The sequence below is a fragment of the Botrytis porri genome (assembly GCF_014898465.1).
Source record: "Botrytis porri strain MUCL 3234 chromosome Unknown BPOR_003, whole genome shotgun sequence".
NCBI classification, from domain to species: domain Eukaryota; kingdom Fungi; phylum Ascomycota; class Leotiomycetes; order Helotiales; family Sclerotiniaceae; genus Botrytis; species Botrytis porri.
The window spans coordinates 1,605,534-1,623,592 of record NW_024066077.1 but is presented as its reverse complement, the minus strand read 5'-3'; the positions used below and the strand labels follow the sequence as shown (position 1 = coordinate 1,623,592).

The window sequence follows — 18,059 nt, the reverse complement described above, 5'->3', positions numbered from 1 at the left end:
CGTAGTTAGATGAATCACAGAGCTTTCCTCTGAGCCATAAGTCCCAGTGCTATGTAGCCGACGGTAGAACCCTATACAACATAGGATATTGTTGTGATAAACAGTCGTCATGATAGTAGATTGGCTGGCTATGTACATCGATCTCGCACTCGATGAGTAAAATTGTCCTTAAAGACGTCGCTTCTCAGCCCAACTTCAATATCTCAATCATTGAGAATTCGAAACGAACATTATCAGGAAAACTCGTTTAGATACCCAATTTAACACGCCCGAGGTCGTCTTAACGATTCCATTATGGCCACAAGCGATACCTAGAACAAGAGCACATATGCCATTGATAGATTGAAACGGTTTTCCCACCATGCTGATGGCAAAACCTGGATGCACTTCACATTTTCCCTAGTCTCGCCCATGTCCAATTCTACTCTAAACACCCCATAGACACAGTTCACATAACCGGTCCCAGTGAAGAAGAAATCGGAGCAGAAATTGCCCTCTCACCGTCAAATCCTTCAACGATAATTCTTGCTGGTCACCGAAAAACAAAAATCCCCTCTGTCATGTTCCTCATTCGACAAGTGAGTACCAGCATCGATGCTGTCTGGATCGCATTAGATTTATTCGATAGTGAATCTACCCGCGCAGCAACAGATGCTATCAAGAGACTAGAGACTGAGAAAATACATGTTGTCATCGATAATGCTGGAGTTATGGGCGTGCAAAACTATACAACCTCCGAGCAGGGTGTCGGGGTCAATTTGCTGCAAATTACTTAGGTCACTTTCTGTTGACCAACTTGTTGATGAATCGGATTGTCGCAGACAGGGATGAAGGTGCAGTAACCGTTAACTTGAGGAGCTTGGGGTATGAACCGGGCGAGGTGAACCTTAATGATGTTAGCTTTGATGTGCCGGCATGTCGATCTGGTTCTTTCCCCATTGCGAAAACCGTCGGTTGACGGATCTCGGTCATAGGAAGGGCAAACTTACAATGCTTGGAAGGTATTTGGACAATCCAAGACTGCGATGCTTCTCTGGAACATCGCTCTAGGCAAAAGACTGGCCAATAAAGGTATCCCAACAATAATCGTGCAACCAGGAAGTGAGTTGCGTACTATGGTGTGGTGCAACAAAGCTATATTGATAACATTGAAGTCACCTTCGAGACCAAAATTCTTGAAAACTCCAGTGTTGACCAAGAGCAACCCGCAGAGGCGTGCAAGCTTGCCATAGAGAGAGATGAGGGTAAGCAGCTTTACTAATATCAATTCTAGCAACTGATAAGAGAAAACAGGCAAAAAGAGTCAGCCACAGAAAATGGTAAGAAGACAAGAAGCAGCTGGTGTAGTCGTTCGTGCCACACTAGATCCCGCATATAGAGGTATACACTAGTCTTCAATCACCGACGAACTTGCTGATTAGAAGCTCTAATTAGCATTATCTTCGGCGTTTATCGTTGAAGAGAAAGTGAATCCAGGGACTAGGAGCTACGCAACCAGCGAACAAGATACTGAGACACTACGGAAACTGAGGGAATAACTTGTCGGGGAGATATTCGATGTCTAGAAAACAGTATAACCGCGAAAGAAGATTGAAAAGGTCGGACGAACATAATTCACTAGCAACTGAGGGAAACAGCCAGCAAGTAGGTGGAGCTTTTCAATGTTGATCGATTCCAACGAAAGATGGGAACAGTTCTAACTGCAGCACAAAAGGCATTATACTTCCAACACTAATTTCACGCCACTGACTCCTCCTTTCAGCTCGTCCAATGCTTTGTTTGCGGATTCCAATCCCCCATCTACTACTTTGATACTAGGGCTTGGTACAAACTCTCCCGTTTGCAGTTTCTCCTTTAGCCAAGTCCAATAGAGCCATTGTGACCATTCATCCCTTTCGGCATCATCTGTTGGTGCAGCCACAAATTTGATATTCATTCCCTCCACAGCTGGGGGTTGGGGATTCAATCGTATTGCTGATGCCAAATTGGCGACATTGTCACCCTTCGTAGCTTTCAGGATGTCCAAGATGGGTTGCAGTGCACCAGCAGCATCATATGCCAAATCAATTGTAATCCCATCTTCTTTTGCAGACTCCACAACTTTCTCTACGACAGCACTGTCTTTGTAATCAAACACTTTCGAGGCACCGAGTTTCTTGACATACTCATGATTGTGTGGGCTAGCAGTTGCGTATACCACATATCCCATGTTCGCGGCTTGCTGTACACCCGCTCCTCCAACGCTGCTGCTTCCACCCCATACCAAAGCTCCTTTCTTGTCTGAAGGTGTGAATTTTGTATCACGCGCCAAACCAACAGAATACCAAGCAGCCATCGCAGTTTGCACAGCCATGGGAAGAATTGCTCCCTCGTTGAAGCTCATTCTGTCAGGCAACGGACATACACTTGAAGCTGGCACAAGAACTTTCTTCTGAAATGCTCCATGATTTGGATCGCCTTGTGTGAAGAATGCGGGTGCAAAAGCGGTCACTCGTGTTCCCACTTTCGGTGCCGCAGCTGGCACAGATTGGCCGGCAGCAACAACGATGCCAGAAATATCGGATCCGGGAATTGCGGGGTAGGTAGCACAAAACAATCCATGGTCGCGCATATAATGGTCGATTGGGTTACACGCAATTGAGTAAACCTCTATGAGAAGTTCCTTGGGACCGGGAGTTGGGGTAGGCCTGTGAACCAACTTAAAAGGACCACCCTTATCAGGAATGATAGCAGCAAGATGCTGTGAATTTGTTGTTGTTGAGGACATTAGGATATGAGAGATGTTCAGACTTCAAACGATATTTTTGGAATATAGTTGATTGAGGAGAATAGAATTGTGTAATAGAGAGAAGGCCATATCTTTGCCTTTATACCTACCTCACTTCGGAAGTTCGGAGTCATTGCATTTTGGACCCCGAAGAAACTCATAAAATTCAAGGAAGCGGAGATTTCATTGTGCTCGATATCAGCCAACATTCGTTAATCTTCGCCGTTGCATCGTCTCGTTCAGGATATTTCGGATTCAGGCTAATCCCTTATCGTACTCATTCATATTCGTAAGGCTAAAGCTAACCTCGTATCGTATTCCCTAGAGTGGGTCATCTGCCATGGTCGTTAAGGTGATTTGATTGGGTGGAACTATGCGATTCTGGATACTCGTGATCTGTTACTCCTATCTCCTAACACCGGCCTAACGACGTTGGAAGTCTAGATCTTCCGCTCACGTCTGATAGATGGATTTGGTTTACTACCAATGGTGATGAGAAACGATTGACGGAAGAAGCCTGCCATTCTTTGCGATTTTGACATCATGGCGCGTGCAGTTATCACTCGCAAATCCAGGCTCCGCGATTTCTGTCACATTTTACATTTCAATTTCCTAGTACTATCACAATAATACAGCTAATGTTTGATACCCGTAACAGAATCATAGCTTGAGCATCTTCCATAATTGAAATCCTGCCCACCAGTACCAAGGGTGAGTTTATAACTATTGAATCAAGCATCACAGAAATCCCAAGGCTTGCTGCTATAGCTCAGGATACCTCTTCTCAAACAAGATTCACTCCGCACTGTGATTACAATAGAGTGTAAGAAGCCACCACCTTCTGTACCCGAACATAAGACCCACTTTGTCGCTCTATCAAAAGAAAGCAATCCAAGAATGATAATACTCAAAAGGCCAAAAAATTCAAAACGACCAAATACAACACGCATTTGCAGGCATCAAAGCACCATGATAGAATTGCAAAATCATTTTATTTTATTTTTGAAAAAAAAAAAAAAAAAAAAAAAAGACAATCCTAGATAGCAAAAGAGTTCGCGCGCCATGTGCACCAGGCGCGCTACGTCTCTGCTGACCTATTCCGCGGTATCCCTGACTCCGAAGGGATCGAATGCTCCCCACAAAGATACCGCGCGCACCTCGAGTTGTCGTGTCTAACTGTTAAGCTAGATTGTCGCTTTGTCAATACCACCATTTGACGAGGGGTGATGCGATATTTGCAGATATGTTTGTTAGGCGAATAAGGTGGATGGTGAGCTAGTGCAATTGTGACAAAGCCCATAGAAGCAAAAAGTGACCAACGATTAATCAGAAATAAAATATGAAGATAAGACGCCGTGGGCATACTTTCCTGCCCATTCTATCCGTATTCTATCATCCTTTCAGCTGTTTTATTCTGAAAAATGAAATATTTTGATAGTGACAACAGACTCGACAAATGGGAACCAAACTCTATATTTAATCAGGCGCATAATTCCATACAAATTTCAGAGAACAATGGTCTATCCATAACAATAGGGTTGGTACACTTGTAATGCAACTGATTTAACTCCTCAATCGCATACCCTTCTTTCTCATCCCAAACATTGAGATTATCCACAGCAACGATTTTTCGCGCCACCAAACTCAACATGTCTTCAATCAAATGACCAAAGGCGAAGACTTCCATTTTTTCGATCGCCTCTGCATGTTCATAGCCCTTTTGATATATTGTCGCAGCGCCGAAGTCTCCAAGAAGAGCATGACCGGAGTCATCGATCAGAATATTATGCGCGTACAAATCTCCATGGGTAATTCCTCTTTCATGGAGATGCTTACTAGCGGATGCGACAGAGATTAGAATCGCGCGACATTTCTCGATCGAGAAGACAATTTCCGGATGGAAAGCATCGCGTGTACAACTATCAAGAGTTGGCGGAAGACCCAAATTTGTGTAGTGAGGAGGGATGAGCTCGAGTACCAACCCTCTCTTTTCTGGATGGCCATGAATCTTGCCGATTGGATCAATGAGATTCGGGTGACGACCTGCGGTAATGCATGCATTCATTTCGTCTGCTGGTACGCCATCACTGGTCACCTCGCCTTTGAATAACTTGACAGCGACATTCTTTTCGGCTGTAGACGATTTCCACACACCCTTTGAGATTATACCCGAAGCTCCTTCTCCCAAAAGGTGATCGATCTCCAAGTCTGACCAAGAAATATCATCTAATGTTGGATTGTCTTCATTTGACGGGGTGCAAGGGTTTCCAGAGAACGAAAGAAATGATAGTTCGGGAAGACTGAACAACCAAGGGGGTAAACGAGCGATCTTGTTCGCCGACAGTCTCAGTAAGCCCAACTTCCGACAATGAGACATTTCGTCAGGGAGAGACGTCAAGCTATTTCCTGCCAGCATGCATTTTTGAAGTCTATGATAGTTTCCGATGCTGTGGGGTAGAGATTCAATCTTGTTGTTGGTAAGGATCAGCCACCGTAACTTGCGTGGAAAGACTCCTTCGGATATCGTAGTCATTCCATTGTTTTTGAAGGCAATCATTTCTAGGGAACGACACTGAGCCAGTTCTTTGGGGAATTGTATAAAATTGCAGTCGGAAAAGAAAGCAACCTTGAGTTTATGGAGTCGGTGAATCTCTTTGGGAAGTGTTGAGAGAGGGTTATTAGATAGATCAAGAATCTCGAGCGTATCGTAGAGGTCCAAGATCTCTCGAGGGAACTCCGTGAGACCACATGATAACTTCAACCGTCTTGCTCCTTTGCATTTACCTGCTTTAAGGTCATCTAAAGATTGCATCATGGGCTTTGATGGATGCACAGTAATTGTACGTAGAAGAATAGCGAGTGCTGTGTGTGCTGTGTTGAGGATGAGGGTTTGTGGAAAGATAGCAGGTTGGATATCTTCCCAAGTATACTTTAAAATCACGGAAAGTACATACTTCTTGGCTAATAATACAACGAAAGTCCAAATGACACGAAGAAAGGGGTGAGATGGATCTAATGAAAAGGAAATGCTCATGCCAAGCACGTGTTTCGGAGTATGTTGTTCCGGCTCCCAGTCACATGTAAGAGGCGCAAGTAATGTCACTCTATCACCAATTGTAACAAGACCAAGGACGTGAAGTCAACCAGAGTCTAAGGAGTTCAAATAAAAGTGTATTGTGAGACTTCACTTTAATAATTCTTCAATAACCTTGGGTCAAGAAAGCAGCAAAGTTCTATTTCCACTGGAGGTCTATCGCTTCTACCTTCCGTATTCCAAAGCTTTCATCGCTTAAAGTTGCCTAGTCCTAAACTGCAACTTTCACGAATTCGAGCGCATTTATTTACAAGATCGACGACGTGACAACTTATCAGCCTTCTCGATTTTTTGGTTCATATCACCTGAAACTCGACTACCTTAACCTTTTTCTGTCAATATCCTCTCATAATCATGGCATCACAAACAATGAATTCGTCAATGCAACCCACTGACGTTTATGGAGGAGGTAAATACCTTTTTGCCAACCATTTTAAAGGCCCATGAATATATTACTAACAAAATCAATCAGATGAAGTATCTGCCATTGTCATTGACCCGGGATACTCAAGTATACGCGCCGGCTTTGCAGGAGAAGATACCCCTAAATCATTCATCAACTCACATTACGGTGTTCGCGATGGAGAGTCATTTTATGGCGACAACGCGATTCACAACCCCAGCGCGAACCTCGAAATCCGCAATCCAATGAACAAGGATGGAATCGTTGAGGACTGGGATACTGCGGAACAGCTATGGAAATATGCTATTACTTCGCGACTTACGAGTTTCAAGCAGGCGGATCCTAGAACCAACGGACTAAATGATCGACCAGAGGAGATGGAGGCTGATATGGATGTGGATGCGCACGAGAAACCTTTGGAAGAACACCCACTGTTAATGACGGAAACTGCATGGAATACAGCCAAATCTCGAGAGAAGGCTATTGAAGTAGCTATGGAATCTTGGGGAAGCCCCGCCTTTTGGCTCGCGCGAAACAGCGTCCTCGCAGCCTTTGGAGGCGGAAAGGCGACAGCATTGGTGGTCGATGTCGGAGCATCAAACGCATCAGTTATCGCTGTACACGATGGACTTGTACTTAAGAAATCAGTGCAAAGATCCACTCTCGCTGGCAACTGGGTATCCTCCCAAATCCGCGCCATGTTCAACACCGTAGAACCCAAAGTCGAGCTCACTCCGCATTTTATGATCTCATCCAAAACTCCCGTTGACGCAGGCGCCCCAGCCCAGGCTACCTACCGCAACTTCAAAATTCCGCCCACTCCCAGTTTCCGCGCTTTAGAAGAAGAGCGCGTTCTAACAGAATTCAAAGAATCGGTTGTGCAAGTCTGGAGCGGGCCAAATCGTCTGAATGCTCCTACCGGACCTGGAACTTTGACCACGAACGTGGATTATGCGAAACAGCAACCGGGTCGGGTCTTCGAGATGCCAGATGGTTCGAATCAGATGTGGGGTGTAGAGCGATTTAATGTTACAGAAGGTATGTGGGACGAAAAGGCCGCGCTACCTGTAGACAACGAGTCTGCTCCCACAAAAGCCCAAACCCTCCCCGAGATGATCAAGGCTTCTATTGCAGCGGTTGATATGGATCTACGGTCGCATTTGTTACAGAACATTATCGTCACAGGTGGGAGCACGCTACTTAACGGATTCACAGATCGTTTGAATAACGAATTATCAATTCTATACCCGGGCGCTAGAATCAAGTTGCAAGCGGCAGGTCTTACGCAAGAGAGAAGATTTGGGTCGTGGATTGGAGGTAGTATTTTGGGAAGTTTGGGAACCTTCCATCAAATGTGGATTTCAAGGAAGGAATACGAGGAATTTGGTGCCAGTATTGTGGAAAAAAGGTGCAAATAAACGTACTTTCTCTTCCCACAATTATTGCACAGAAAGCCAAAAGTTATGCTTTAGATCTATGGTGGTATGAAATGAAGTGGAAGGTGGGAACTGGACTGGCGTTGAGGGAGTTTCAAGTGCGCGTTGAGATTAAGATATAATACCTTCGATTCTAGAATATGTGCACAATGAATTCATGACAGAATTAGATCTTTTCTTTCAAGACTTCGATAAGAATTCTCGCTTTACCACCCTCGCCATCTTACCCAAACATCAACAATCTCATCTTCTTTTCCTATTCGACTCTCGTCTACAATTAGATACCATCCATATCCTGCCCCAGCAATGCATGCGTGATTAGGCCAGACACGAACTTTTTGGCCAATGGAGAGTTCCGAGTCATTTTTTCCCGGGTTGGTCAGTATTCCGTGTTCTTGTGAGATTCGAGAAATTTGCCACTATGGTTATTTTAGTTGTCGGCCACTTCACTGTTCAGTGAATAGGATATGCTTACGCCAGAATAACCTTCAGGGCCCGTATTTGGCAAAGCAAAAGAAGTGCGGTTCCATGGTGAGAGAATGCCCCAGCCAGGATATGCCTTGCAAGGTTCACGACCAAGAGCAAGGGATCCAGCCGTGATAAGGGCTTCGGGGGAATCAGACGTGCCTCGAGGGGGGTAGAGTGAAGCGATTTCTGCGAGGATTGTGATGGCTACGGAAGACCACTTTGTGTGTGTCAGTTCATGATAACGACGAATTTGAGAGGAAAATGGTCTTACACCAAGTAGCTCTTCTGGCAATGCATGGGTAGCTAACTGTTGCATATCAAGCATTGGATACACTCCAGCATGGATTTCAATCTCACAGCCTAGATCACGAATAGCTCCCATGGTAGCCTTCAGAGCAGAGATCTCGTTCAATCCTTCGGAAGAAGCGGACGGTAGGAGAAGATTACGGATGGCACTAGAAGTTGGAGTAGCCCCTACAGAAAGCACGAGAGGTAATTTAGTAGCAGCTACCGAATGAACTTCTTCAGATGTAACGAGAAGGGCTTCAAATTCTTGGCGAAGATAGTCAAGAGCTGCAGTTTGAGAGTTTGAGGAATATGAGTGTCCAGCATGAGAATATAGTCCGTGAAGAATGCATACATTGCGCTTGGCGAGGGCCATGACAGAGGATATTAGTTGAGAGCACGTTTCTGTACCGGGGATGACACCAGCTCGGTGGCCTCCCATGTCTATTTTAATAAAAACGAGAGGCGGTATGTTTGTTTGCTCATGGATAGCAGCGACAGAGCGAAGTTGTGAGGGGTGATCGATCATGAGAGATATACCATTGGGTCCAAGAGCTGTAGAAACTTTTGATAATCGGTCGACTACGCCTGAAGTAAGGGGAAAGCTATAAAGTATCTAGTATCTGTAAATATAAAATCCGATCATAGATGGAACATTGACCAACTCACATTGACAGCTCTTCCCTCATTCTTATACTCGAGGAGTAGAGGGACAATATTCTCTGCCTCCACAACCGTTGAAACAACGATATTGGCTGGTCCAGGTCCATCTCCAATTTGTAATCTTGTCAATTCCGTTGTCTTCCTTATTGGTCAGTATGAATATTGAATATGCATCATAGCAGTTCCAATTCATGCATTGCTTTACATTCGAAACAATGGGTAGATATGTCAACCAGATACCACCCTCAAAGCAAGCTCAGTACTATTGATATGAGCTAAGACAAGGTGAACAAGAAGGTGGAGGTTTATTAGGGGCAAGAACTCGCGAAAGAACGTGTACCTTATGGGTTTTGATATGAGCTCTCCAACCGCACTTTAAAGAATCTACAGTCTCAAGCATATCGGTACAGTTCTTTCTCAATTTCGATATATCAAGTACAACTGCAGGGCAAGGTACATCATGTAGTGATTTGCCCACATATTCCTTGACAAGTTCTTCTTTCGAAGCGGAGGGGATGAGAGATGTAGAATCCATGATTGAATAGAATAGAAATGAACGGTTGGAATGAAGGGTAGAGCTATGGTGAGTCCTATAGTGGCTTGTTGGGATATCTCTCAAGTAATTATGATTCAGACATTTCTTCAGATGTCACTTGAGTTGTAGTGGGGCGAGCGGATAGAGGGTTTGTATGGTGATAGGATATAATGCCATGCATCATGCATAACGATAAAGAATGTATTCCGTCGAGTACTTAGGTAGGTAGGTATCTATCTATTCATCAATAACATTATTAACATTATTAGTCCTTTCTTCTCTTCATACGATTTCTCATAATGAGATGAGAACATTCTAGCGTCTTGAAGTGTTGTGTGGTATTCAACAGTGTTTCATCAATAAATCTACCCCTACCTGCTTATAGTACCTATGGTCTTGTTTCCCCGCAGAGTGAATACGACCCCGTGATTGGTCGCTTATTCATAGCTACTGCATTATAGGTAACATTACACGCCACTTGTGCAATTCTGAGATACCATTTGAAATCCATTCCATCTCAACCAATGTATAATTATTCCTGTGGTCAGCTTCGACAACATTTTCCACGACAACCTCTCCCACAGAACCCTCACGTTACCCAAAAAATTAAAGCAATATACTTTTCAACATTAATTTCTTTTGCGCAAACGATACTTGTATGACCACGACCATTCCAGCACAACATCACTCTTGGGAGTGATCAGCCAAATCGCAACGATGGCCGAATCCGAATCCGAACCCAAGGAATTTACTCAGTTTACTGAGATAGATTGGAAGCGCCAGGATGAGCAAGATGCAAAGGCTCTGGAAAGTGTGTTGAGGGCGAGTGGTGAGAATGGCGAGATTAATTTCGGCGATGAACCTTTGGATCTGGGCGAGAAGGCAGATGATGCGCAGGATTTCGAGGATATTAGCGATGACGATTTACCAGAGGAGGAAGAAGCCTCTCTACCAAGCGCTGTCGACTTGCCCGCCTTGACCGACGATGCTGGCACAAGCCATGACACCGACGATCTATTTGGAGAAGGAAGAGATTCTTCGCCATTCGGGTTTGACGAACATATTGAAATACAAGATGGAGAATCACAAGCTGCAGAAACTACAGTTGAGGAATTACCCGATGCGCCTGCTGAAGAAGAAGATTTATTGGAGCTCAATTTTCCAGGTTACAATCAAGCTAGGTTGAACAACCAAGATCTATCAATTCCGGCTCCTGCAGAATCCGAATCAGATTTGGCCAAGCAGTTATTTCCAAGTCTCGAACCTGGTGTGATATTGAACTTCAATGAACTTTTACCTCCAAAGCTCGCACATTTTATCCCAAAAGTACCGCTGAAGCAACCTAAACCCTTAAATCCTACCAAAGTCAGCCTAGATCTCGCTCCTGACCAAGAAAAATCTTTTCGCAGCAATATAGGAACAGCGACAGGTGATAAGCGCAAACGCGTGGCCGAAGCGGAAGCTAAAGGGCTTGTTGCTATCGTTGAAGAATCTGCTGATGAGGCAGAGAATGAGGAAACCTTCGATTTCGAAGAACCAGCGGAGGACGAGAAACTTGGCGGGGTGACCTGGGCAGATCTTCAGATGATTTGTGATGATTGGGATTCTAAGATCAATGCGATACCTATAGAGGCTCAACCAAAATCCTCAGTTGCTAATGGAGAAGATGCTGCTTGGATTGATCTCATGTATTCAGGCAAGAACAAACCAAAGGCAGAAGAGAAGAACTATTTTAATACTCCTCAATTTGCTGTCCCGTCTTTCGATAATTTGCAGAAGGCCGTTACGATAGCGGCTAAGCGCCCTTTCTTAGATCTTAACGATCCAAACCTCCTTATAGAAGAGCTCAAATTCACCTCAGTGGCTAATAAACGTCAACGCCTAAGTGGAAACTTCAGGGGAGGAAACAACATCATTTCTACGAAATTAAGGGAGCGCTTCAATATTTCAAACGACGAAGCCTACGATGCTCTCAAGGAGAATCATCAAAGTAAGGTCAGAGCAGCTATTGGAAATCTTACCGTTGAGCATAGTCTTCCTGCATTGCGTCTTCAATGGCCATATTACAAGGTGAAACTATACACAAAGGAGGCCAGAGCGTTACATCGACCGACCCTCAGATTCAATAAATGGCTCAATCAGCCCGTCACATTCGACAAACCGGGCATGCGAAAGAAGAAGGAAGCTAGAACGATGTCTATTGCAGAAGTTTACAAAGAATCAAAAGACCTTACACTATGTGACTTTTACTCCACTGCTACTCTGATTGAATATTCAGAGGAACAGCCTATAGTTCTTTCAAACTTCGGCATGGGTAACAAAATCATCAACTATTACCGACGTAAGGATGCAGAAGACCAGGACAGACCCTCTCCAGAGGACAAGATTGGCGACACTACCATTCTCCTGCCAGAGGATAAGTCTCCGTTCGCAAATTTCGGTTTCGTGGATCCGGGCGAAACTGTTCGAGCTCTGCACAATGAAATGTATCGCGCTCCAATATTCAAGCACCAACCTAAAAACACCGACTTCCTCTGTGTGCGCAGTACTACGGGAGTTCATGGTACGACATGGCACCTCCGCAATATCGATAATCTATTCGTTGCAGGCCAACAATTTCCGTCCATCAAAGTACCAACCCCACACTCGAGGACTGTTACAAATGCTACTAAGAATCGGGTTAAGATGATTGCATTCAGAAAAATCAGACGTAGTAACACCAAGTCCCTGAGAATAGCCGAGCTTACTGCCCACATTCCTGATACGAATGACATGCAGAACAGAGCAAAATTGAAGGAGATTCTGGTCTATGATAAGAATGAAAAAGTTTGGCGTCCTGAGGAAGGTACTATCATTCCTGATGAAGCTGCTTTGCGATCTTTAGTCAAACCAGAGGATTGCTGCATGATTGACGCGATGCACGTTGGATGTAGAAACCTCGCAGATGCTGGCCTTTCAGAATTGACTGAAAAAGAGGAAGGCGATGAAGCATTCGTCGACCGACCTATTGATTTCAAGCTTACCCCTTGGAACACCAGCAAAGCTTTCTTGGATGCAACTTCAGGCAAGGCAATGCTTGAACTTCATGGTGATGGCGATCCGTCTGGATGTGGGCTTGCAATCAGTATGATACAAACCTCTATGAAGGGAGGTTATATTGGCGCCGTTCAAGGTCCAAATGCGACATCCGCAGCTGCTATAGCTGCAGAGAGAAAAGCAAACGGCGGTCATACCTATAATGTCAAAAAGCAAGAAGAACTTTATAACAACGCTATTCGTGATATTTGGGAGAAGCAAAAGTCGACTTTGTCAGATACCAACGAACACATCTCAAACGAATTGGAAGAAGTCGACGAAGACGAACGATTTCGTGTGGCACCAACTCCACACTCCATGACCACCCCTGCAGCGGGCGATGATAATCATAGTCAAGTCAGCAGAGCCAGTAACACGGACAATCCCTCGGGAAAATTCATGCGTATTACTCGCAAGGTCAAAGTGGGCAATTATGGACAAACCGAAGAGCGGGTCGAAACGGTCAGAGATATGCGCGTTTGGAAGGAATATATCAAGCGCAAAAAGGACATGAAGGCTGCCACTTCAGAGTAATGCTCACTAACCTGCTTTATTTCTTTTGCGTTTCCTCTTTAACACGATAGCTAACAGTGTGTTTTCAGTGTTTATGCCATCACTCCTTCGGGTGATGCAGATCTTGACAGAGCTACACAGATGCAGTATGTACTCCCTTGTCCCTTTCAAACTTTCGTCAATACCAATAGACCACAACTAACATTTTATCCACAGAGTACAAAAGGAACTCGACCGCCTCGAGCGCAACAAGGATCGTCGTCACGCCCGCGAAAAGCAGAAGTCTAAACAATCCATGGCTAGCCAACAGCTTCTTAACCCTGGTTCTCCTGGCCCATCCGGAACCCCCGTTTCCAGCATTGAAAAGCCAACTGGTACTACGAGGAAGTGTGCAAATTGTGGTCAGACGGGTCACATCAAGACGAACAAAAAGTACTGCCCCCAATGCCAATTAATCAGCCCCTTTCTCTTTCCAACCTAGGTTCTATCACAGGCTCCAGTTAGGAAGTGCTCACACTGAGGCCGCTGTGCTTTCTTGCTCAAGGAGCCGACTGAGAAGAACCATTATCCGCTCTGTTTCCTATATCAGTGGAAGTATCCAAGGACCCATTTACATCTCCTTTTTTGTTTTACTCAATTTTGTGTCCCTTTCATCAAAATGTTATCATTTGCTGACATACTATTTTTCCTAACCTTCAGACTCTGTCCCCTTTTGAATGGCACTATGAAACCCGAAGACGGTGCACCCAATCATGGTGGATTTGGTGCTATTCAGGCACCACCAGCTTTTGGTTAGCTTATGGGAAAAAACTGCGTTGGGAAACAGAAGATCGATATTCTCCGCGCCTCCACTTCTATTCACGCATCGTACCATCTTGGGCCCGCAATGTACGAAAAATATTCACGAGGTGCATCGCGCAAGGCTTTTTATTTGGCACATCTACATTGCTTCACTTTTTTTCATTCCCTTTGACGATTGCTTATTGCCAGGGGTTTGATTTGATAAATTAGAGAACGCCCAAGAGATCTTATTGATGAATTGGAATAAGGGCATGAAGATTACAGATCAACTGAAGAATAGGCTTCTACTTCATCACATCCATTCGAAAGTCTCACACGGAAAATGTGGAGAAATCGACGGAAAGACCTAGCCTTGTCGCTAAGTCTGGGTTAATTCTATGATCTCATGGCGAGGGAATAAAATCCGAGGGCATGCAGTTTCTTGTTGGTAATTTTGCTGCAATATTAGTCCGAAGACCGCTCATACCATTGCCGTTGTCATTGCCATTCGATTAGTAGCAAACTTACTCCGTCAAAAAGGGGCATCCAAGTTTACCTGATAGAATTATTAGGAAAGTCAGATGGATCGAGGCAGGGCGATCAATTGTACAGAGCCAAATGGAATCCGAGCTACGATAAGATATGCATTGGGGGCGAAGGGTGGTTTAAATATTTCTTTCTTTCTTTCCCGACTGATTTCCTCTTTTCGGAAACCGTAGGAGGAACATTGGTTAGGTTCTTTTAACATATTGGTCCTTGATTTCTCTCGCGACCGGTTAATGATCGGCGTTTTTTCAGGTTGGGTTATGGTGGGGAGTATGGAGTTTCTAAAATGGTGGTCAAATGGATCGGATCTGCATAGCGCGGTACAATATGGGAGGTAACTTTTGACAAGGACTTGGTTTATATGATTAATGGGGAGGGAGCGAGGGAGGGAGGGACAAAACCTTAATGCTTTTCTCGAGACCTGCCTTAAGCTTGTTGATTCTGCGAAAAACACTGTTTGTGCCGGTGTACTGGTCGTGATTCACGCGGCATGAGCGTATAATGGCATCCTATGCAGGGAAAAGCTACATATCTTAAACCGGGCAGATGGTTATGCTACCTACCTAATTTATGTTAGATATCATCAGAATTCAAATTTTTGATGGTGACTTCATAATGTCTATGTGCAATTCGGTGTAGTGTTGAGCTAAGTATGCGATATTGTAATTTGTGTAGTTAAGGTTATAAATAGTGTAAACTTCGGGACGGAATACCTAAGAGCATTGTATTCACATGTAGTTAGTTGAGAAAGAACAACACTCAGTCAGGTAAATACTGATATTTACATTTTTGAGGCGAGAGAGAAACCTGCGTATGAATGGTGTTAAAAAGTAAAACATGTATAAATGTAGGTAGGTATGAAAACAAATTTCGTACTCGAGATAAGACTAATTATAAGCTATATAGAAAGTCGATAGTTTTAACTTTATAAAATTAGTAATTAGGAAATCATTAATAATTAATGATTCTCATATTGAATATTGAATATTAAACACTAAATATTGAATATTGAACATTGAACATTGAACATTGAATATTGAACACCAAATATTAAACATTAATCCCCTATCATCAAATAAATCAGGAAACTTGTAGACAAACGCACGAGCGAAAGATACCTACCTACCTACCTACCTACCTATCTACATAGATATCTATCAACCAAGCACCTTCTCAATATTAATTATTGATAAGAATGAAAATCTTCTACATGTAATCTTACCATGGAAAATGACTGGATACTCGGTTTACTCATCACAAGACGAGTTTTTCTGCGTTGAACTTTGCTTGCTTGCTTGCTTATAACCTGTAGAGTCTAGACTCTAAACCTAGTGTTCTTTAATGCTGTAGATGTAGATGTAGATGTAGATTTAAGACGTGAGATATATTTCCACATCGCAGTTGCAGAAAGAATTCCGAGGATATGAATCGTTCTTGAAGATTTGTGTTAGTGTGTATGTGTGTATGTTTCTGCATGTATAAGATGAATTGTTTAGGAAATACATGGGAGGAATTCGATTGGGTGTACCGTGGGCGAGATTCACTGTGCCGGGGAGAGGGGGTGGGTATGTGATATATAATATATAATATATAATGTGAAGCTCAAGGGAAAGGCAAAACTCGTTTGAGTCTTGATTGGGTAGATAGTAGATAGTAGATAGTAGATAGTAAATAGTAAATAGTAGATAGTAAATAGTAGATAATAAATAGTAAATAGTAGATAGTAGATACTAGATACTAGATACTAGATACTAGATACTAGATACTAGATACTAGATACTAGATACTAGATATTAGATGCCTACTAGATGGACTCTTGTAGTCTGTGAGAATAGTTGAGTAGAGGTGTAGAAATTGGGGTCGGGGGTGGAGTGTGGTTATGGGAAGATTGGATGGGGGTTGGAATACATGATGGTCGTGAGGAATGATGCAGAAGGTTGAAGCAATGGGGTTTGGTTCTGGGGTTCTGGGGTTCTGTGATGATGGATGGATGGTGTGTTAGGTGATATGATAGGTTTGGAGAAGAGGAGAGAAGGATTGATCTGCGAAGATAGGATATGGAGGGGATTTGTGAAGATTTAATAAGTCCTTGGAGATAAGATGGGATGAGAATTGCAGTGACATATACAGGTCTGGCGGTAAGAAGAGCAAATAAGGCCAGATGGCACCCACCAAAATAAATGCAATTTACACGTCAGTAGGTAGAATTACAGAAACCGAGTGGCGCGGCATGCGGCGTGGAAAAGTTGATTCTGACGACGTTAAAATAAGATTATCCTAAACAAGATCAAAGGCGATAAGGCAAATTCAAAGACTAAGTCGAGTTCTCAGCTCAGACGATGAAAGGTAAGGATCTATGGATTAGACTAATACGAAGAAACAATTGCCAGAAGGTGTCATGAAAAGTGTGGATGATGCTTTGCTTTTGGGGGTGATAGTTTCCTCAGTGGAAAGTTGAACAACAAGGTTGTCACATTTTTTTATACTATCTGGTGTATAATTTGAAGGCTCCAGTAGTTTGCAAGAAAAAAGATGATCCACAAATGCTACTTCGCATCTTCGCGTTGGCTGATCAAACTCATGATCAAGTAATTCAGGAGTAGGATTGAGTTCGTTCACGGAAACAGTAACGCTCAAAGGACATGCATGGCACGAAACGAAATAGAAGATGATCGAATGAGAAAGCAGAGAGTTATAGATTACGAACAAACATGAAACGAAGGGAGAAAATAGAAATGGTCGGGTCTTTACATAAGATTTTAGTTCCCGTTGGAAAGTATGGAAGGGGCCATAAGTTGATGCCGGATGGAGAAGGAGTAGTCCGCATGAGAGGCGCATCGAATTGGCCTGTGGGGGAAGATACCTACCACCTTGGGTGGGTAGGGAAGGAATAAGAGCTTCAAGATCGCAAATGGAAATTCCTTTTGCCAAGATTGATATAAAAGAATCAAGGGATGTCTATAAAGTATTGTTATACTTGATATGGGAACAAAGGTTTCGCGGCACTTGATCGTGCGAGGCTAACTGTAATTAGGAGATATACGATAATATTCACCGGTGCTGTGGCACTTTCCACTAATGTTGATGTAGGTACCCTGTCGATGATTGAAAGCCAAAGGGAAAGATGCATGGAGGCATCGACACATATCTTCTCGGCCACCGGACCAGCGCAAGGAACGATATGGTATTCCAAAATAGATTTTCTTATTTGATTGCCAACTGAACACTTTGATTATGGATGTCTGTTTAAGGATGCCTTCACACTGAGAAGAACAGATGAGAAACTCAGATGGCATAACGCAATATATGATCTTGAACTAATAAGACAGGTGAAGCGGTGGCTTGGAGTAAGGGAATGAGATGAAAATAGATGTATAGTAAGAACTCCCATCAAACGGTACTTGATAAGGTTGAAGCCTTTGAGTTTATACGATCTTTGTAGATGCCGAGAGTGGATCTCATTACACCTAGCAAATCTAGTAAATCTAATGAAC

General features: G+C 43.5%; 6 protein-coding genes across 6 annotated transcripts; 3 read left to right on the top strand and 3 right to left on the bottom strand.

Annotated features, from left to right (window-relative positions):
* Window positions 1-560: 560 nt before the first annotated feature.
* EAF01_002534 (uncharacterized protein) lies at window positions 561-1,538 on the top strand (the record flags this gene model as incomplete). The annotated part of the gene is made up of 5 exons (XM_038910787.1): window positions 561-752; window positions 975-1,101; window positions 1,155-1,244; window positions 1,294-1,380; window positions 1,435-1,538. 5 exons carry the CDS (start codon window positions 561-563, stop codon window positions 1,536-1,538), a joined length of 600 nt encoding a protein of 199 aa, XP_038773709.1.
* Window positions 1,539-1,717: 179 nt separating this feature from the next.
* Window positions 1,718-2,767, bottom strand: EAF01_002533 (uncharacterized protein; the record flags this gene model as incomplete). Its single annotated transcript, XM_038910786.1, has 1 exon — window positions 1,718-2,767. The coding sequence occupies one exon, from the start codon at window positions 2,765-2,767 to the stop codon at window positions 1,718-1,720; it is 1,050 nt and encodes a 349-aa protein (XP_038773708.1).
* A 1,480-nt stretch (window positions 2,768-4,247) lies between these two features.
* EAF01_002532 (uncharacterized protein) lies at window positions 4,248-5,582 on the bottom strand (the record flags this gene model as incomplete). Its single annotated transcript, XM_038910785.1, has 1 exon — window positions 4,248-5,582. The coding sequence occupies one exon, from the start codon at window positions 5,580-5,582 to the stop codon at window positions 4,248-4,250; it is 1,335 nt and encodes a 444-aa protein (XP_038773707.1).
* A 633-nt stretch (window positions 5,583-6,215) lies between these two features.
* Window positions 6,216-7,682, top strand: EAF01_002531 (uncharacterized protein; the record flags this gene model as incomplete). Its single annotated transcript, XM_038910784.1, has 2 exons — window positions 6,216-6,270; window positions 6,334-7,682. 2 exons carry the CDS (start codon window positions 6,216-6,218, stop codon window positions 7,680-7,682), a joined length of 1,404 nt encoding a protein of 467 aa, XP_038773706.1.
* Window positions 7,683-7,906: 224 nt separating this feature from the next.
* Window positions 7,907-9,651, bottom strand: EAF01_002530 (uncharacterized protein; the record flags this gene model as incomplete). The annotated part of the gene is made up of 5 exons (XM_038910783.1): window positions 7,907-8,119; window positions 8,176-8,385; window positions 8,440-9,069; window positions 9,123-9,254; window positions 9,457-9,651. The coding sequence occupies 5 exons, from the start codon at window positions 9,649-9,651 to the stop codon at window positions 7,907-7,909; spliced, it is 1,380 nt and encodes a 459-aa protein (XP_038773705.1).
* Window positions 9,652-10,211: 560 nt separating this feature from the next.
* On the top strand, window positions 10,212-14,942 carry EAF01_002529 (uncharacterized protein). The gene is made up of 4 exons (XM_038910782.1): window positions 10,212-13,256; window positions 13,329-13,385; window positions 13,456-13,671; window positions 13,939-14,942. The coding sequence occupies exons 1-4, from the start codon at window positions 10,369-10,371 to the stop codon at window positions 14,033-14,035; spliced, it is 3,258 nt and encodes a 1,085-aa protein (XP_038773704.1). The 5' UTR covers window positions 10,212-10,368; the 3' UTR covers window positions 14,036-14,942.
* The last annotated feature ends 3,117 nt before the right edge of the window (window positions 14,943-18,059 follow it).